The sequence below is a fragment of the Drosophila subpulchrella genome, chromosome 3R, assembly GCF_014743375.2.
Source record: "Drosophila subpulchrella strain 33 F10 #4 breed RU33 chromosome 3R, RU_Dsub_v1.1 Primary Assembly, whole genome shotgun sequence".
NCBI classification, from domain to species: Eukaryota; Metazoa; Arthropoda; class Insecta; order Diptera; family Drosophilidae; genus Drosophila; species Drosophila subpulchrella.
Window position 1 is genome coordinate 5,179,249 of NC_050609.1, and position 21,414 is coordinate 5,200,662.

General features: G+C 37.0%; 1 protein-coding gene across 1 annotated transcript in view; it reads right to left on the bottom strand.

Annotated features, from left to right (window-relative positions):
- Window positions 1-5,874: 5,874 nt before the first annotated feature.
- The window catches only part of LOC119552323 (protein couch potato), a gene marked incomplete at its 5' end in the record, with an annotated part of 48,518 nt that continues 32,978 nt past the window's right edge, over window positions 5,875-21,414 (bottom strand). Inside the window, 9 exon segments of the mRNA XM_037862070.1 lie at window positions 5,875-6,035; window positions 7,397-8,061; window positions 8,173-8,210; window positions 8,566-8,924; window positions 9,551-9,753; window positions 10,705-10,849; window positions 12,338-12,400; window positions 12,493-12,546; window positions 12,611-12,688. Coding sequence (XP_037717998.1) covers window positions 6,009-6,035; window positions 7,397-8,061; window positions 8,173-8,210; window positions 8,566-8,924; window positions 9,551-9,753; window positions 10,705-10,849; window positions 12,338-12,400; window positions 12,493-12,546; window positions 12,611-12,688 — 1,632 coding nt within the window.

The following is a 21,414-nucleotide window of genomic DNA, read 5'->3' on the forward strand; positions in this document are numbered from 1 at the left end:
TAATGAGTCCAAACCAATCAACAGCTGCCCCCAAACAGGGTGTCTCAATCGAAAAAAAAGTCTTTGTCAATCTCATTTCATTTCATCACCAGGTAAAAAGGTTAAAGCAAATAAAGGCTGAGGGCTTTTAATGTTTTGCCTGCTATATCTTAAAACTGGACGTGCAAATAAGTGACCCGTTCTGGGTTTTTTTGTAGTCAGCTTATCAACACATTGTCTGTCATCTGAGAGGTTAGCAACTTATTGCCAAAGATCATTCGAACACAGAGCTGAGCGATAAGCAAAAATGCAGCTACACCGAATATAATATATACCCTACTCCGATTTTTGAAACTCTGAAAATATTAAAACTTATAAATTCAAAAAGCTTTTTTTTACTAAGAAAAATTAAAATGTTTTAATAATTCTTTTTACATTATATGTTAAAAAAAATATATAGCTATTTAGAAAAATAATTTTTGCAGAATTAGAATTAGAATTTTAAAATGTATCTAGAAGGCATATTCAATTTATTCTAAAGTCATGATATCGCATAATACAAACCCCTTCTAGCCGATCCACTTTCGCCCAGTCCATCTTGTGCCACAACAAATTCCAGTTCTTTACAATTACACAAAACAATTGTTAAGGTTTTTATTTATTATTCGTATTATTATTATTATAATTTGTCGCCTGCTGCAAACTGCGATTTGTTGTTCTGCTTCCCTTTTTAGCTGCAGGGCATATCGTTTGTGCCTCGTCGATCGTGATCTCTTCAAAATATTATCATTATCAAATTGTATAATTTGTCTTGCGGGCTGGCCCATCTGCCATTATTATATTGAAATAATCTGCTTGGTAATTTTAATTGAATTCAATTTCGTTTTAGTTCTTATCGCTGGTTGATGTCTGTGAAAAAATGGTTCACCTTTCATTCTGTTTCGGTTTACCTCTGAACTTTCGGTTCTGTTCTTGTCAATCAACTGTCGCTGCCAATCGGTTGGTATTGCCATTTAGTTTTACATTTAACTTATCTGTACCGATTTGTTATGTCGTTTCTTTGGTTTCATATGCAACAATACACTTAAACTCACAATACAATATTTTCGCTAAATATTTTTTATGTTTTTGTATTCGTTTTTTTATAGTAGTTAATAATTTTTTAATATTTTGTATGGTTTTTCATTTTTTTGTTTTTTTAAATATATATATATATAAAGAACAAGGCTGATATTTATATTTATATATATACGAGTTTTGTTTCTGCTTTATGTAAGTTTTATAATAATATTTAGCTATAAGTTTTTCATTTTCACTTGCATTGAAAAATCAATTTGTTTTTTACAATATTAGCAAAAAGAAATTTTTTCGATTTTTAAAAAGAAAGTCGTACTTTTGTTTCGCGAAAATGTTAAATAAATGAGCCTCAAAATAGACAAATATTTGCCATTTGTTGTAGTTTTCATATTTGAATTAATATTAATCATTATTTTCGTATTAATTACGGATAAAAGTAGACTCAACTTTGAGTTATGCAAATAAAAATTGCATTTTCCCGTTAGACTTTCGGTTTATGTTTAATAATTTCATCATTTTCATTTTGTTATACCATTGAAAATTGCTGCGCATAATTTGTGGCTGCTTTTCATTTATATATAGTGTATATATATATATGTGTATATATAGTTTTAATCGGGCACGAGTTTGATATGTTTTGACTTGTGTTATCTTCATTTCCGCTCTGGGTTTCCACTTCCTCTGCCTTGATATTTTCAATATTCAATATCATTTTCCTTTCCTACTTAACTCTCTATAGATACGTTATGTATTACAAATGTACAGCGAATTCTCTGCTCTGTCCATAGCCAGTTGTGGTTGAGTATAATGCTTCTATAGTTGGCTCTCCCGCAAATGACTCAAAACTTTAAGTGGGGAGAGATCATATATGTAGTATAATATTTGTAATTGTATAGTTGGTTTTAATTTTTTTTCAAAAATTTTCACTAATTTAAAATTCGTTTCTTCAAAGGTTTATCGCGTGTGTGTCTGAGTTAAAATAAAACAATAAATAATTTGTTTAACGAACAAAATATAAAGTTTTATTATGCATAATTAATACCGTCAATTGAAAAGTTCTAAGTTAAGGCTACACAAATAATATAAGTATATTTATATATGGGTTTACAATAGAGGTATACAATACATATACATATAAATTACTTAAAAATTAGTATTGAATTGTTTATAATTTAGTTTTTTAGGCAAACATAAGGCAATTTGGGAGGAAACTTAAAGTGAACGAATAATCAAACAATATTTTCGAGATGCAAATTATACCAAACACAATAAATACAATAGAATATAATATTGTTACTGTTACTGTTTTACCATTACTGTTACTGTTTACTGTCTTTCTATTACTGCTGCCACATATGTAGATATGCCGTTACTATGTAAGCATATAGCTAGCATTTATGTAAGTAGTTCCGTAATCGATTACTAAGCTTTCAATCAGTTATGCTTTCTTCCCCCTTTTTTTGGTAACTGCTTTTCTGCCTGTTTACGCTTACAATGTTTAAAAATTTAAAAACCACATCAAAACATATCGGTTTTATTTTTCCTTAATAATTTTTCTTGTAAAAGTTTCTTCTTATTTTGTTCTTTATCCGTTTGCTGATATGTATTTGTTATTTTTTCCTTCTTTGTAATTATTATTTAGTTTTCGTTTGTTTCAAAATTGTAATATATGTGTGTGTATATATATTCATATAATGTTCCCATAATTCATATTGTTTAGTTTAGGTTTTCTGTCATTCATTCATTTAAGCTTTCCTTAGTTTATCGTTTACGAGCTAGGTTTTTCCTCTTTTGCTTCATCTGGTGTTGTTAAGATATTCCCAATTTTCTAGTTTATTATTTGCATGCTGCAGATTTGTAAAATCTGGATGTATATAGCTATGAAATTTAGATTAAAGAATGTCTAGAAATCAAGCCTCGAAATGGTTTCTGGGGGCGGGGACTGAACAACCTTGCCACCGCGCTGGTTTTCCCTCTTTCCTTTCTGTCGTCAATGAAAATTGCACAAGATTTTCCCAGATGCACACACACACATGCACACTCACACACTTATGCGTATTTCCATTGCTTCTTTTGTTGCATACTCTTGGGCGCTTTGGCCACACTTAGGCGCTAAAAATTAATTTCGAAAATATTTGTTTCATACTTTAGCATCTATTAATTTTTGTTTCGTTATAATGCTTATTTGTAGTTGTAAATATTTTTGTTTTCCGTCATCGGGCTTCTTGTTTGCTTGTGTTTTTCTTAATTGTTTTGAAAGGCGCAATTTTATGATATGCATTAGTATATTATGTATATTTAAACATTTTCTTGCTTATACACTAGAACTTTAACTAATTTACTTGTCTTTGTGGTGAGCGTGTGAGTGTGTGTGTGTGTGGGGATTACAGACTTATAAGTAGATCTCTGTTCTTAACTTCGAATGATGATGCTTTTCAAACCAACGCGATGCTGGCGAAGAGATAATTTTGATGATTTGGGCAAGAGGAAAGCACGAAATGTAATTGGACGGAATATGCATTTTACATTCGACTAAAGTTAGACAGGAAATAAAATAAGTAAATATATAAAGAAAATGTGTAGAAAAGGGCTAAAACTTTACCAATTAATTTTCTTTTTTTCATATTTTCTCTTAACAATTGTGTTTTTTTTTCGTCAAATATGCCTTTGGTATGTCTAGTCACATTTAGCCTAAACTAAGCTTTAAAAAACATTTAAAATTAGTTGATTTACTCGTGGGTCTTTTCTGTTTTTTGTTTAACAAATTGTGTGTGAAGTAATTAACATAACTTGTTAAATTAGTAAGGACAACTTTGGTAAAATTGTAAGATTTTATCCGTATTTATATATACTTAAATTGGTTTAAACAAGGCTGAACGAACTCTTTCGACAAACATTAGAAAATTATTATGTAAAAAGCTTGCTTATAAATTGTTTCTCGTATTTAACTATATATAGTTGTTAGCCTTTAAGCTTTACATTGTTTTACAATTAATTGTAGTTGGTTTCTGCTGTTTTCTTGCGCTTAGTTACAATTGAATTTGTCTTTGTCCTTTTTTGTAGTTATACATACTCGATTTATGCTTGCTACGTAAGATGATATGCAATTGATTTTATTTACTCGTCCTTGTTTGCTGTTACCTCGTCTACACTCTCCCCACCCTCCCACTATTTCCGATCCCTCCTCATCCGATCTCATCCTCCGTCCTCCCCCCACTAAATCGATCGTTGGTTTAGCAAGAAATGTGATTTGATTGTTCTAGCATTTCGAAAGTTAGTTAGGAATAGTTTCTCAATATTTAGATGGAGTCCTTTAGGTTGGGGGCCCTCTAGTAAAGTTAGTCAAGTCTTTGTAGGGGAAACGCAGAAAATTCTCAACAAAAGTGGTGAAAGAAAACATATTCTTTTCTGGGCGGAAAGTTTAGAGTGTCCTGTGCCAGTTTCTGTTAAAGTTCCGTTTCAGCTTTTCATGTTTGTTAAAAATCGTTTTTCGTTTTCGAGTCTTTGCTTCACTACAGCGCACCTGCAACGTTCATACCAAGTCGTCGATAGGTCGTATCGGGTAAATTTCAAATTCACATCTAAATGTTGTTATTCTTACGTTTTTAACAAATAAATTTCGAAACCAGCTTTCAGTATTCCTCAATATAAATTTAAATTTATACGATGACGTCGACTACTCGTTGTGGTTGTTTTGTAGAATTTTCTTGTTGAGTAACACTTTGAAAATTACTTTACTAGTTATACAATTATTACATTAATGCATATATTTAAATTGTTTTGGTTTTGTTTCATATTATTTTTCATAATTCTAGAAAGAGAGCTATTTAAAGGGCACATTCGGTTAAGCTATAATTATATACTTTTCTTCATCCTTATTCTTTGTTTATATTTTATTCCCTTACACTGCTTGATATATCGACGAAAAACAGATCGAAACAATACAAATAATACGAATTTCATGTCTCAATTCCATTTGTTGAAAGTCGGTTAAGTTCGGGGATGAATGAGGGAGTACTAAAGATTAAAAAGAAACATCAACTCTGCTTCAAACAAAAACTCTTGAACAAAATCAATTCATCAAGCTAAAAAAGCAACATTGTAAAGGTGTAAAATAACCAACAAATTCTTGATCAGCATGCTATATATAATTTATATATATAGGTTTATGTATATATGTGTAATCGTTTATAGGGGCATATCGGCTGTATTGCAACTAACTTAGTTAAGTAGTTCGCTCAGCTTCCGATCTATCGTAAATTGTATATTTTACTACAAGTTTATCCCGTTTTTGGTTTCCACTACAAATCTTTTTTGTTGCCCGTCGAAAAATTTCACTAAACTGGGTTATACGGGGCCTCATACTCATCGTCTTCATCTGTCACATATAAATTAACTTCTTTTTGCATTTTTTCCATGTGATTTTTTGTTTTTTTTTTTGCATTTTTTAAATGTTTTTTTTTTATATCTAGAACTAAAGGTTTGCCTCCTCGCATGAATCCGTTGCATGCGGAGCTTTGTTTGCCCTCGATCTTCAAACTCAAATGTGATTCCATCAGGCTGCTATGTGACTGACCGCCGGCAGCACGTATGAATAGATGTGGTGCGGCTGCATCTGCTGCTGCTGTTGGTGGTGCGGCTGGTGGTGAAGGTGTTGGTGGTGCTGCGTGGTGGTCGCATAGTGGTGGCTCATGTTGCCACCGGGTCAGGTTGCTGTCGGCGTCATCAAGAACTGTTGCTGCTGATGGTGCTGCTGATGATGGTGATGGTGCTGGTGGTGGTGGCTCAGATGTTGCTGTTGATGTTGCTGTTGCTGCTGCTGCTGTTGGTGGTGCTGGTGGTGCGCTGTCTGGTGGCTGTGGTGGTAGTGATGCTGCTGTTGCTGCTGCTGGTGGTGATGCACTTGCGTCTGCTGCTGCTGCATTTCGCGCTCTAGCTTCTTAGCGAGCAAATCATGCCGTGATTCCATACCCGCTCCTCTGAAAGTAATTGTCAAAACGAAAGCCATAGTTAGTTTTTGTCAGTGTGGGTGCTTTAGCTACGAGTCATGGTGGTGCTGGGTGGCTAAACATGCTGGCTACCTTAGTGACTATGAGTGATTACCCAAGCGTGGACTTGAAATAATTTTATAACCACTTCAAAAAATATTTTAAAGGGGTTAAGAGAAGACTTAAAGGTTATTGTAATAAATATATTCTAAAATATTTTTATTGGAACTATACTAGGAATTTTTAAATTTAAAGCAATGAAATATATTTAAGTACTACTTTAAAATTATTTAACAGGATATTAATTTTTCCAATGCAAAATTTTCTAATTTTCAGTTATAAAATTTATTGCAGCTTTAACAGGCTCACCCCTCAATATGTAAATGGGTTGTCAAGCAAACAACCTACAATAAAGCTAAGAAAAGTTCATGCCTTAAAGAAAAGTGGTTTAAAGCTCGAACGTTTAACGTTGTTGCTGCAGTGGTTAAGTTGGGGGGGGCATTCAAGTGGCTATGTGTATGGCAATATGGGTGTGGCATGCTGCGTTTAATTTTTGCATTTTTTATAAAGTTGCTGCTGCTGTTGCTTTTTCTTGCAGCAAATTGAAAAAATAAATTTATGTGGTCTTTTGGCATTTGAAATACGTGAGTCATACTCCCCACATGTGGAGGGAGAGATATAGTGGTGCTTAAGTCGGTGGGTGGGTGCAGTCTCCCAACGGATGCTGGCATTTAGAAAACGGATGTCTATGAGGAAGTCCCACCAGCACTACCTTTTCGCCGCCCTCTTTTCTCTGTGAGCCATAAATGTTGTTGGCCTGCTAACTTTCTGTGTGCTATAATTTGTATTTAAATGCGGCTCCAATTGTTGGGTTAGGTGTGTGAGTGCTCTGGACCAAAATTCATATGGCTTTGGCCATCCCTTAGGTAGGTTCTTACTTGTTGTTGCTGATTGCTGCTGGGTTGTTGCTTGCTGCTGATGTTGCTGCTGTTGTTGTGGTGTTGGTGGTGGAGGTAGCATGCAAAGTAAACGAGCAAGCTTAACAATAACAATTTGCAAAATTTGTTATAAATACTTAATAGGGTTCCCTTTTATTTTGTTTACGTTTCTGGGTTTTTGTTTGGGGTCATGCATATGAGGGACTTTTAGGGCCTGGCAAAACCTTTTTGCGGATTGAATGGCTTATTCTAATATTTATGGGCTAAAGGGTGTATGAGTGTGTGTGCAATTCAGCGGATGTGGATCAACTAATGATAATGCTGGCGGTGGGGGGCTCTCAATCTAGGGTTAGACTACTCTACACAGACTTAGAAGAAACTTGGTTCATTTGGTTCACCCAGAATAATACATACGTCTCTAAAGAGATGATTTTGGTGGTGCTGATTTGGATGATGAAGTTGGTGGTGCTGTAGTGAGTTAACAACAACGCTAGTGGTGGTGCTGTTGGTGGTGGTGCTTGCAGTGGTGCAGGGTGCTGCCACGGTCAGCTGGAGTTGCTGCTGGTGCTGCTGCTGCTGATGTTGCTGCTGCATGTGCTGATGTTGCTGCTGCAGTTGCAGTTGCTGTTGCAGCTGCTGCATCTGGAGTTGCTGCTGCTGCTGCTGGGTCTGCGGCGGTGGTGCAGGCACCAGCAAATGCTCGACCCCACCGCCGCCGCTCAGGATGTACATGGGTGGTGGTGGTGCAGGTGGTGCTGGTGTCGCAGCAGCAACACTCAACGGCGGCGGTGGTGGCGGTGCCTTGGTGCTGTTCATCATGGCCACCTCGTTGATCATCTTGCTGCGCGCAAACTCGATGCGGATGGAACCGCGATCCGAGCTGAGCAGATATTTACCCTGCAGCTGCTGCATGGCCTGGGATGCGGTCGGTGGGTCCTTGAACTCGATGAATGCCACCGGATGTTGCTGCACCGCAGCGATGTGGTTGTTGCTGCTGCCCCCATGGTTGTTGCTGTTGCTGTTGTTGTTGTTGTTGCTGTTACTGGTGGAGCAGCTTGAGCCAGTTGCTGCTACCATGGCTGAAGGATCAGTCGCAGTTGTTGTTGTGGAGTAGGAAGTTGAAGTTGGTTTTGTTGAGGTCAGAGTTGAAGACAAAGTCATAGGCATAGAAGTTGTGATTGGGTGCGTACCTTTTGTGTGCATTCGTAGGCGACAAAAGCCAGGCATACTGTGCATAGTTTATATCATAGTTGGGTATATATATTTAATTTGTTGTTAGATATATATATGTCGGTTATCATGTATCATACAAGAAGAGTGATCGGGTGGGATGGTGGGCAACAAACGAACCAAGGAAGAGAACGCAAAAGTATTCGGTTAGTATTCGGTTAGAAAAGTTCACAAGGTGCCATCAAGAGAGTGGTTGTTATATGGTGGTACTGTGTGATCGTGATCGTTATCGGGTGGTTTTTACTGTGGCTGGTTGGTAACACCTGTGCTGATTTCAGTGTGCAATTTTCATTGTCTTTAAAAAAAAAGTACAAGGTCTTGACTGAAGTCACTTGTGTGGAAATGGAAATTACCTAGAGAACACCTCCTTCAGCTCGTGCTCGGACACGAATTGCCCCAGATTGGCCACGAACAGCGTGGAGCAGGGCGCATTGGCTGCGATCTGCGGGTTGGCCGGGTGGCTGGCGTTGTTGGTGGAGCCGGCCGGACTGGCCAGCGCCGGACTCGACAGATAGTGGTGGTGCGAGGCAGCAGCGGCCGCAGCGGCTGAGGCAGCGGCCGTCGCAGCGGCACTTTGCGGCACGGCAGCAGCGGCGGCCGCTCCCCCACCCCCGCCGGCAGCCGCGGCCGCCGCAGCAGCAGCCATGTGAGCCATCGCAGCTCCGGGATGAATAGCAGTTGTCTGATGATGTGGCGGCATGGTCATTTGAGTCTGAAAAGAATAACATTTTTTAAAACCACTTCATATTGCCTAGGGTATTAATTTCACAGTTGCCTCATCATATAACATTAGAAAACACCAAGATTATTTTCTAAAATGTTCTTTTCCCATACCTAAAAAATGTAACAATTGTCAATTCATATGAAATTAAAATGTCTTGTCCTACTTAGTCTTACTGAAATAATTAATATTTTATCTTCTTTTGCAGTTAACCGCCCTAGACTTAAATTAATATTACACGTACAGCCTGTTATGGTTTAAATTTTATTGAAAAAGCTTTATTTTTTGATCTTATATGCATGTGTTGCAAATTCTTTTTTTTCAGTTTTTTTCATAAAATAGTTAATGCAAAGTTAGAATAAATTTTAAATGTTATTAATTTTAGTCGTGCTAAAAATATTAGTCATACGACCCGTCGATCAATGTATTTTTAATAAATTTCGAAATAGAAGTTTAGTAAATATTCAATGATCATACAAATTTCTTGGCTTTCAAAATAATATTTAGACTTTTTAAATTGATTATGCATAACCAGTTTTCTTTGAATGATTTAAGCGCCCTAAATCTTGGGTATTCTCCTCAGGCAATCGTGATAGAAAGAGATAGTATCCACTTACTTGATGCATAGGCTGCTCCATTACTTTGTCTGTATTTAGTCAGAGATAGGAGCGCACTGGCACCTGCGGATGCAGGGCCGGGTGCACTAGTGTTGCATGCTGCAGGGCAGCTGCTCCTGGCAACTCAGCTGCGGCGGCTGCCGAGTAGGCTAGCGGATGATGCCATAGCTCCGGTCCGCCCGGAAAGAAGGGCCCACCCAGATCTGCGAGTCGAGAAGAGAGATAGTAGGGTAAATCAGATGACGGCTCACCTAAGTGGGGTACTATTTGAGTATTAAACACAGGTTTTAGTTGACAAAAATCTAAATGGTAAAAACAAGAACGGTTTCCAAAACGAAACAAAAAAAATATATTAAGAAATTGTTTTATATGTTTAAAGTTCGTTGTCTCAGTCTTTTGTTTTTCTTTTGAGATAAGGATTAAAATGCATCTAAAATGCCAAAGGGCTTAAACATTTTCATTTAATGTTATCAATTTTAGTTTAAATATTAAGGAATTGTCTATTAAAAATTTATAAATATTTTACTATTATTTTTAGGAACTCTAAACTGTTTAGCTCTCTAGCTTAGTTTCTTCTGTTTTTTTGTAGGCGTGTATGGTCTTGTGTTTCTGAGCGTGTGTGTGAGTTGCACAAAGTGTTACAAGTGATCAAAGTGCGGTACTATATATATAGAAGTTGTAGTTAATGTGGCTGTAACCTAGTTGGGAATATATATATATAACTCAATAGCGACTCGAAGTATGCAGAGATAACAATTTCATATGGTAGATTTAGCATACAAAAGTATTTACGATACGTATTTGCTGATATTTATATGTAAATATAAAGTTGTGTGCACTTGAAGCAAGTTTTGTTGGTTTTGTTTTGTTCATTTCAATATTTAACACTTTCAACTGCTCGATTTTTGGATAGATCGGTGTGTAAGTGTGTGAGTGTTCGGTGTGTTCTTGTGTGGTATTTTGTCGATAGTTAGGAGGTGCTCGAGTACGCCTTCGGTTCGGATTTCTTGTACCCTTAAACATATTATCGGTTTTTCATAAATATCAACTACATACACAAAAGGAAAACGAAATAAAATTAAAGAAATTAGCAGCTGCCGAGTTCTCATTTTGGTATTTGGTTTTTCTTTTGATTTTTTTTTATTTTTACTTACGTCCAGTGAGTGGGTGCATCAATGCAGGATGTGAGGCTGTTGTCGCTGTATTGGGCTGTGGTTTGGGTTTGCTCACTTTCGTGTTACTCTTGGCGAATTCCAAGCGAATTGTTTGGGGCATATCGGGATCGAAGCGTACACCCTGCTGTAAATGATCAGATCAAAATACAGCGGTTTGTATTTTCTATTTTTTTTCATGTAATTTATTCTTTCAGCAAAGTTCAAAAGTTTCGGGGGGGATTTTTCAAGTATTTCTTTTGCAACAATTCGCCAAAAATAATTTTGAATGTCGCGTGAAAGTAACGTTTGAAAAAAAAAATGGTGGTAGAAATTATGTTTCTTATATTTTTAGAGAGCTATTGCTTGAGGTTCTTGGGGCGGGAAACATTCAACGTAGAATTTGTCTTGCATGGTGCCTGCTCTGTAATCTGAGTTTTAGGTAGGGGCCGTGGCAGCTGGTTTTGGCTAAGTGGGTTGCTATTTATGGAGGTCAAAGCAGCGATTTATATTTAATGTAACATTGGACATTTTTTTCAGATCAAGTTGGTCCTAAAAAATGTTTTTTTGATTTTGATATAGTGAATAAAAAACCAAGACCTTACAATATAATGCCAATAAATGTATTTTTAAGTTAGAAAAAAGGAACATTGTTATATTTTCAAGAAAGTTTGCATCAAATAAAGTTTATTTGCGTTCGGTTCACAAAAATGTTAATATATCAGACTGCTTTGAAATACATTTTCTAGAAATAGTACTTTTGTTGTCCTAAAAAATGTAGGTTTCTTTGGAATTCATTAAAAATGGTTTGCCAAAAACTCCAGGGACCATTACTAGTCAGTTCTAGGAATTTTAGAGTGCTCTTCCAAGGGGGCAAAGTGGCTTTTAGGGGGCGTGGCAGGGGGGGACATGCACCACAGGCTTGAGTCGTTGCTTTATTTTGGTTGTTGGTGCTTTTTGCTTTTGCCATTTTTGCAGATTTTTGCCAGAAATGAGGGTGTGTATGTGTGAGTGTGATGAGTGTATCAGTTTACGTGTGTGTTTGTGTTCTCTGCGTGTCAAAGAGTTTCGTAGAATGAGCAAATTAAAGGGAGGGGGGATGCAGATACCAAAAACAATAAGACAACTCAATGAGAAGTTAGAGAGAGAGAGCTATATAGAACGACAGAGAGAGATAGAGATATATAGAGAGAGCGGGACAGCGAGGGCTAGACAGAGAGGGAAACACTTAATGCGATTGGGTGAAATTTAAAAGTTTCGTTTCTTTTCAAATGCAAGCACGTGTTCTGGTGGATTCTTGTTTTTTGTCTGTTCGTTTTGTTTGCTATTGTTTTTTGTGATATTTGGGTGATGCAAAAGGAGCTTGTAGCTCGGTTTTTGAGCTGCGGCGTCGGGGACCTAACGGTATTTAAGCCAGGCAATACGAGTATAAAAGTATTTGGATATTTTGAAGTTTGAATACTTTTTGGGTGCTTTACAATTCTTATGTTAAAAGTGTAATATTCTTTTTGTCGTCGCTGAGAATACATATTTCGCGATTTTCTTTTTGTCGTATTGCATAAAAAAATCTGCTAAATTATATTGGTGTTCCTTCGATTATACAAGGTATAAAGATAGATTTTAATTTAATAGTTACCTGCAGATCTTGTTTAGCTGCCTCTGCTCCAGCTCTTGTATGGAATGTCACAAAGCCAACGGGCTGTGGAAAATGTAATTTATACATATTTCAATAAATTAAGTTAAGAAATAAATTACAAAAAGGCCATTTAAAATCAAAAACGATTTACTTACCGATGCAGTTTTGCCATTTTTGCTAGTTACTTTCAAAAGAGATCCTTCATAGCCCTGTTTATAAGGAAATTAGGCATTCTATAATAGTTCTTATTTCTTGCATACCAAAAAAACTCACCTCGTAGGCTCTGAATAACAAATAAAGCTCGCGCGGCTTAGCGTCCATGGGCAAACCGCTGACAAAAAGTGTGCGAACCTGTAAGAGTGACAAAGTTGATAGAGAATGGTTAGATGATTGCTAGTTCACAAAACCAATTTCCTATGATTACGTAATTAAGTTGAAACTGTCACGTTGTCCCAGCGAAAACACAAATACAACCTTCAGCCTCAATTTTCAACTTCAAATGTTTGTAATGCGCTTTTGTGTCCCATCCCCCTATTTCCCCCTTTGGCCAAAAAGTTCATGACACCATCCCACCCCCATTCTCCACGCACATGACATTACAGAGGGGGAGGCGAAGGAGGTACATACTGATAATGAAACCAAATGGAATAAGCGCCATAAACGCTGAATTCATTATGACAACGCCAGGGACGTGACTCTTGTTGGTGGAAAAGGGGGTTGGCAAATAAAGGGCGGACTGATTCCAAGGGCGGATTAGGGGGTTGTGAGAGGGGGAACATTGCTGGTGAGTCAGGAAACCCAAGCCCAACCCCCCAAAAAACTTACATGTGTGCTGCAGGGACTAAATGAGTCCCCAGCACTGACAGCTTTTTATTTTTAACACCTAGGCGAAAATGTTTGAGTTGAGGTGGCAAGCGTTACTTTTGAGCGATGTGAATGTGTGCAACTGGGTTAAATTCCCACCTCCTTTGTTTATTTTCGCTCTTTTTCGGGTGTATTTTTGTGCTGAGCAGGAAAATTTACTTTGCTGCGGGTCCTTAAAGCTGTGGCATCATTAGCTTTCAAGAATAATGTAAAATTATATAACGGAAAGCCAAAACATTACAACTCATATCACCGACGGTATTTTAGTATTTCAGTTATAACTATTGGTCCTTCTGTTAGTCCTTGCCCTTTTTAGTATTACAAGAGCTTAATATACTTTTATAATTTTGCAAAAACTCTTTTAAAAAATAATTGTAATTTCTTCGACACCTTTATTGCTATTATGTAACATGATTTTACCTACTCTATTACCACAATCTATTTTTTCCTTTAGTCAAACTCTTTCTTTAAAATATCCTGCTCATATTAACTATTAGCTTTGTGAAATTTAAGATCAAGTTTACATTTTTCCGGGAAACTGTTTTTTCTTCCTCTTAGTTTCATCCGCTTCCAGCTGACGTGTTGTGCTCAAAATTAAAACGTGTTCTATCATTGCCATCTACCTTCTTTTTTGTTGTTCCTGGTGTAATCTACTGCAAACTCTGTCCTTGTGTGTTTTGAATTTGGTTTTATTAAAACAGCGATACAAGTTTGCAACATGTCACGAATATTGTCTAGCGGGGAAGTTCTGGATGCAGAGGAAAATCCTTTAAGGCTGATGAAAATTCAAGTGCATCTGGAGAAGGATAAGAAACATCAAGAGCAGCTTGTATTTGTCTAGCGTTCCATCCCAGATATTTTCACTAATTAATTAGGAAAGCTTCGGCCGCACAAATCCTCAAACTCCTCCGGAAAACAACAAATATTCATTGGGCGAAAAAGTAGAAAAGCCGAGGTGGTTGACTGGGGGGAAAAGCCTTAGGATGGTCAGTTAAATAGCAATTTAAATTAATTTTTATTCAGTAAGCGGTTTGCTAATTGAAGGCAATAATGAGTCGGCGGGTGGAAAAGGGCAGAAGGCCAAGAAGCGGGCTAATTAGGAAAAGGCAGTCGACTGGTGTCGGGGTTAAAAGGCTTTCCCGCTAATGGCAATTGAAATGCAATTATTAAATGCTCCGAAAAGTGTGTAAATTAACTTAAGGCAAGTGGGGAAAAGATGTTGAAGTTTTTATTCATTTTTACTCGAGTGGGGTCTCTGAATTTCCCCGTTTCCCATTTTCCCTATCTCTAGCCATATATCTTAATCTCCGACTCTGTCTGGGAACGTGGATTTGGCTTGTGTGTGCTTGTGGGCATTGCGGATAGACATTTAGTATTTTGGCAACTTCAACTGCAATTGCAACTCCAACTCCGGCGGCCAACTCTCAACTCCAAATGCAAACTTTGGCTAACACACGCAAGCGACATTATATCAGTACACTGGAATAAATGCGAATAAATAAAAATGCTTTTCGAATTTCCTTTTAAAGATATTCTTTGAAATTTCCTTAATAATAAAATAGAAAACTGGCATGAGTATCTTTGTAAGTAGGTTCTTTGCTTACTAATAAATTAAATACTAAGCCTGCATCCAAGTGATGTTATTTTTTTGAATTTCTTAAATGACAAAATAGAAAAATTCCGTAAATACAATTTCTAATGAAGGTCCTTGGCTACCAATATACGGTAACACAAAAATTGTAACCTTAAAGTTACTTTGCCTTTTAGAAAATCTGTGTTGCATTCCATTTAGTTTTAATTGTTCTACCTTTAATTAAATTTTCCAGTGTTATCCTCTTTCCAAGTTGGTTTCTGATGCTGATTCCGATGCTGTGGGTGTTCTGTTTCTGTATCCGTATCTGTATATGTATCTTCATCTGTTGTTGTTGTTGTTTTTGTTGCACTTTGCGGGTTTGTCTAACTCTGGTTGCCAAAATCCATTTAAATACAGCAAAACTGATGTTGTTGTTACCGCTGCTGTTGTCTTTTGGACAACCTTGCAACTTGGCTCTGATTTTGGCTTGCTAAACATGCACTCCCTCCCCTTTTGTCTGACTCCCTGTTTGTTTTTGCTATTTGCGGTTTGCTGTTTGTTGCCAAGAAGTTAAAGTCCCCCCTGTCCACTTTTCCCACTCTCTGTCTTTACCATTTGCCGCAATGCTTGCCACGCCCCTTTTGTCAGTTTATATTCCTTAGCCAAACTTTGTTTATAATTATGCTCGATTCTATTTGTTGTTCGTCGCCGCAAATAAATGTTCTAGCTGGTGTGATTTACTTGAATTTTCCATACATTGCGTATACGCAGCGTTGCCCACAGGTATTTTGTGGTCAACGGAGTGGCTGAGAAGAAGTCGACCTTGTCTCTCAACATTGTTGGGACAACATAAACAGGGAAAATAACAGCGTTTATAAATCACTCGGTAGTCAAGTGTTGACTTACAATAATTAAGCATAACAGAGACACAGACACATGTGCATATAAAGCCATTCACTTACGCCCACTTGCCGCTTACGTGGGCGTGGCAATGGCATATAAAACAGCAGAGACAAACAATTTGCCGGCCAAAGTAGCCTCCAATCACTTGAACGTGTTGCAATCGACGCTAAAACTATTTAGCCTCAACAAATTTGCATATTCCCATGTGTTGCGGCCATAAATGAGAGACGCTTTTGAGCCACTTTTAAGCTGATTTGTTGCTGATTTTTATCGTTTGGCGGCATTTTCACAAAGCAAACAGCATCCCAGCTTCAATCGCTTTTATTTTCTATAAATAGTTGGCAATTAAATTGCAATTGATGTATGCAAAAAAGATAAACTAGCTGATGGCAATGTCAAGTGGCGAAAAATGAGCGAATAAAAGAGAGATTGATTGATGTTGATTTATTTTAAGAGTCATTTGGTTTCATTATACAGCAAATTTAATTAAAGAATATATTTCTTTTTTAGACAATGTGTTTCGATTGTTTGATTGATTTTAAGTAACACACATTTTTTGTTATATGCTTATGTTTTGTTAACCATTGATTTAATTGTGTAAATATTTGTCACTTCTTAAATCTCTATGCGTGTGATTCTTTCCCTGTATGGTTTATTTTTGTTTATTTTAATTGTGTTTAATATCGGTTGTTTTTTTGTTACCGATTCGTTAGTATTTAATAATAATTTACATAGGCCACGTTTTTTTAATTTGGCTTAAAATTTAAATATTCTGTTAGTTTTTTTGTTAAACTGGTTTTCCTTTGGATCCGCGTGGGCTTTTTGTTTACATGACTTTACTCATTTTCTTGACAAATCGGGTCAGGCCAAAGTCTTTTTAATGGTCTGCAGTATGGCTTTCAGTGCTTCGGATTTTTCCTTTTTCTTCTTAACTTTATTCTGTTCAACCCTCAACTGTTAGCCAATTAAGTCGAGCATTTAGTCAACTAAAATGCCAGCGGCCAAAAGTTTATGTTACATTTTGTTATTGTTTTGCTGTTGCTGCTGCTCTTGTTATTGTTGCCAGCTACTTGTGTTTGCTTAGCTTTTCTTTGCTTTCTCTGCTCCTTTCTTCGCTCTCGGCAGCGGAACAACAATAATAACAATAATAATAGTGGCAACAACACCAGCATCCGAGGAAAATCTTCAAGAGTGCCGCAACAGCGATTGTTAACAGTGAACCGGGAAAAAAATAGGTTAGCAAATATATTTTCCTTATTTAAATTTGGTTTTATTGCTGTTAAGATATTAATGATAGTTGTGGTGTATTCATATAAATTATTTTAAAAATCCAATTCCTTAATTTTTTTGATTGGAAATATTTAAATAATCTAAATAATTTCTCCCTGTGCAATCTACAATTGTCAATTCAAGCAGAATGCTGCAATGAGAGAAAAGAACTGTAACTAAATGAGTAAACCGAATGAATGAATGCATGTGGCTTGACTTTTGTTGCCTCCATTGTTGTTGCCCCCTATTGTAGGTTTTTCCTTTTCTATGCCATTGATGTTGTTGTACTGTAGTTGCTTTGGCGCATTTTGCATACAAAATGTGAACTGAAGTCGGTGAAAGGATAAATAAGAATTTCAAATGGTTCAGCTTGGCTGTCTCCTTCTGCATCTGTATTGCCGTCCCAGTCGATGGTGCATTTTATTTTCGTTGCCACTGCATCACAATGTGGAAAACGTTTTGTATTTTCCTGGAGATTTTCTTTTTTCCGCCCCGCCATTTCGGTTTTTGGCATTTAGCTCACGCGTCTGGCCAACATCGCGTATACGCGATGTGGATTGCTATTTCCCCGCTGCTCCTCCGCTCAATTAAGCCTGGTCGAGGTTTTAATCTCTTCGCAATCTTGATGCTCTGGTTGTTGTTTTAGCCTTGGTTTGTTTTTATTTTCCTTTTGGCTTTCAGCTTTCAGCTTTCAGCTTCCAGCTTCGAGCCATTGTTTAAGCTTGTTTCTTTGGCTTTTTGTTCGGTTTCTTTCTTTCTTTCTCTCCATCCTGGCTTATTTATTTTCTTCGGGCGCATTTCTTTCCTTCTCCTTAAACAAGACAATCTTGGGGGCGTTGCGGGTAATTAGCGTCTGTCGCCATTTTGCATTTAATTAAAGTTTATTTGGGTGGGACAAATCTTTGCATAAGCCGCGCTCAAAACTAATATTTTAATTGTGATCCGCAAAGAATCTACAAAGTTATAAATTAGCCCGAAAATCAGACTGAGAGATGCAGATACAGATAGTGAGTGAGATAAATAGCTGGAGGCTAAGCCACGCCCCCACACACACACATACATCGCTGGGAATTTCCGTAGCTGGCAACTTTTGATTGCAAATTATTTGCAACACACACAGAGACACACATACAGTCCCCGAATTTTATACACTGGCTGACAAAAGTTTGTTGCCAGCAGCAAAATTTACTTGTTATTATCGTTGTTGTTGTTGTTGTTGCCGTTGTTGCTTGGCAGTTTGAAAACAACCAAAATTTATAACAAGATAAACCCAGGAAAACCATTTTGCGACTGGGAATTGCTGCAGTTAAGGAAAAGTCGCAAAGGGTGTGGGGTAGGGGGTGTTTGTATTTCCCATGAAATATATAATATCTATAAATAAAACCCTGCTGCCCTTAAAAATGCACTGGCAGCACTGGCAGAAACTTGAAAGTTTTAATAATTAAAACTCATTAACACTTTCGCCTGCCAGCGGACGGTGGCAAAAAGGGTTAAGCAGGACAGAGGCAGCCCCTTGGCCGAACAAGGATTAAATAACAAATGAGCGATGACTTTTACGTTGCATACTTTTTGGGGCACAATGCGGGTGGCAAAAGCCAAGTGGCAAGCTTAAGTGTTGCGTCAGTTATGCTGGCTTATTAATTATGAACCGGGCCGGAGCCTGGGAAATCTTCTCCACCAGCAGCTGCTGCTGCCGCTTCTAATTTATGAGATTTTCTGTGATTGCAATGAATAAACTACAAAATTTACCAGGTGAAAAATATCCCCAAGCAAAAAAAAAAAACAGCACAAGGCCTTTGTTATTAGCAAACAATTCAGCGTTTAGGCCAAGGTAACCAAACAAAACGAATTGTTTCCGCCAGCGAAGCAGAATGAAGCGAAACCAAAGGAAAAGCTTGAACAAAAAATGAAAGCCAAAAGCGACAAATGACAAAACAATGGAAAAATCCAAAGAAAAGGATTTCTGCACAACACAAATAAATTGCCAGACAATTTGACAAGAAACATTATTCAAAGAAAAAAGATTTTGAAGTGCCAGAGGATGGGGAATAAGATAAATGACTAGAGGGGGCAAAAGTTTCCACAAAGTTTGTCACTGAGACATTAATTAACTAGCTGGGCCTTAATTAAATTGAAATTAATATGTTGGTCAAGAGTTAACTCTATTTAAACAATATCACGTGAAGCCATTAATTACGGATACAACTGTTGTTTGACATCAAGATAGAAGAAGAACTTACGCCCAACTTTCCCAGCAAGTAATTGCAATTTCGTGTCATCTAATAAAATGCATATGCGGCGTATACGTGATATGTGGCCGCATATATATATACAGGGAACATTAGCCATAGCAGTAGCGCTGGATAACTGTAAACTGCGTCGACATCAGTTAATTAAGATTGAAGTTGCCGCAGTGCCAAAAGGAAGGGCGGTGGCAAAAGGCAGTAGCTTCAGCAACCGGAGAAGCTAATTTATTATGCCAAAAGTATGTTGTGGAAGGCCACAGGGGTAAAAAGGAGATAGGGAATGTGTGCGGGAAAGAGAGAGAGTAGCATGGGGGAAATGGAAAATGGGAAAATTGTGCTACAGCTTGTTGTTGTACTACAACACGTGTGTGCTTTGCAGGTGTTGAAGTGCAGGTGTTAACTGGCAGGTTTAGGGCTTATTTTAGCCGTTGATCAACAGCATTTGGCTTCTACTGCTAATTATGGCCAAAAACTTTTTCACCAAGACAATTGTGTAGAGTAATCAAATCAAAGGCCATAATTGAAACCCACTGAACTGGGCAAACTAATATGTTGCGAGTAACAATTTTCGCATCTTTTGTTCGTCCTGCAACAATTTGCCCCATTATTGAATTTGGGGGCCAATTGAAAAGTTTGCCCTAGGCCATATTTTTGTTTTCAATTTGCTGCCAGGATGGGAAAAAAGTAAAAAAAGGAAAACAAAATGGTTTAAGCAGGGGTAGATGCGAAAAACAGAGTGAAAAATCAAAACGAATCATCGCATTTTTGGGTCAATCACGGAGACAGCAAAGTGAGGAGAGATAGAGCGAAAGGAGGCCATGGATTACGTGCCTAGGATATGTCCTATGAAAATTCCAGCCCCCCTTGTGCCAGATTTGAGCCATCTTTTTGGTTATCCTCCGGCTAACGAGCGCCCATCCTGCCATCCTGCACTACTTTCGTTACTTTTCCGGCATGTCCTGTTCTGCTCCGATTGACCAAACAACAGGGTACGCATATTAAACACGCCCCTCTGTAGCCCCTCCTCTATAAGTCCTCCTCTTAAATAAATAATGTTGACCTAAGCAGCGCTGCGGCTTTTCAATCAAAGCCAGTCCAAAAGCCTTGCTTCAAGTGCAGCAAACCAAAAAAAAGTTGAAAATCATTAGAGAGCTTTTCACAATTTTCTTCAATGCGGCTGTTTAATGATTCGTTTCGGTGCGCCAAAAAAAGAAGTAATATACACAACATTTGCATTCCCTTTGCAAATAGATTTTGTTGTGTTGCTGATTGTTTTTGATAATTAGTTTTGTCGCTAGAAAACAACATTTTTATGGCACAAACAATTTTGATGATATCAATTTTTAAGTAAGTCACCGAGGACCCGAAACGATAAAAACATTTTGCATCCTTGTAGAAGTTCATTTGGCATTTACCGCAAAACAACAATGAAATATCAACTGAATTATTGAAAAGCTGCCAATTATCCAGTGTGTGTTTGTCGGGATGACAATTAAACATTGGCCATGTGAATTGTTGTCAAGTTGTTTGGCAAAATGTTGCTCCACAAATATGTAATTAAATATTTATAGATGTTATTTACACATTTGGCCAGGTTAAGTGCATTTCGGGTTTGGGCTTGGGGATTCTTTGTGGCCAGATCCGTCCATAACTATTTGAATTGCTGATTTGCCATTACACAATATAAATATACAAAATAAACACAATTTTGTCAGATAAACAACGGAAAGATATTTCAAATTGCCCAAGACAATGAGCATGGAAGTTGTCTATATTTGCATAATTCAGTTGCTGAGCTAAAGGAAATTGGCATAATATTACAAAGTTTATTATTTTGCTATTATTGATTTTGTTAAAAGTTTGATGGGTTGTATTTTTTAAGTTTTTGCTTATTTTTGAGATTTTAATGATATGATCAAGTTTTTTTAGCTATGCTGTTTTGTCAAGGACTTTTTTTAAGTGATGTGATATTTATGTATACCACAAAAAAGTTCTATAAACTGTTGTGGATTTTACTATGAATTTTTGTTGATTTTGTCTTTATTATTTTAATCATTTCTATTATCTTGGTAAATATTTATATTGATAGTTACACTGTTTTGTTTTTATTAAATATTAGTTTTATTTATTTGTAGGTTTCATATGTCTGCACATTGAATATATTTTTTGTTTGTATCACTTAAATTATAATAATCATTTTTTCTTGTAATGCTGTCAACTTC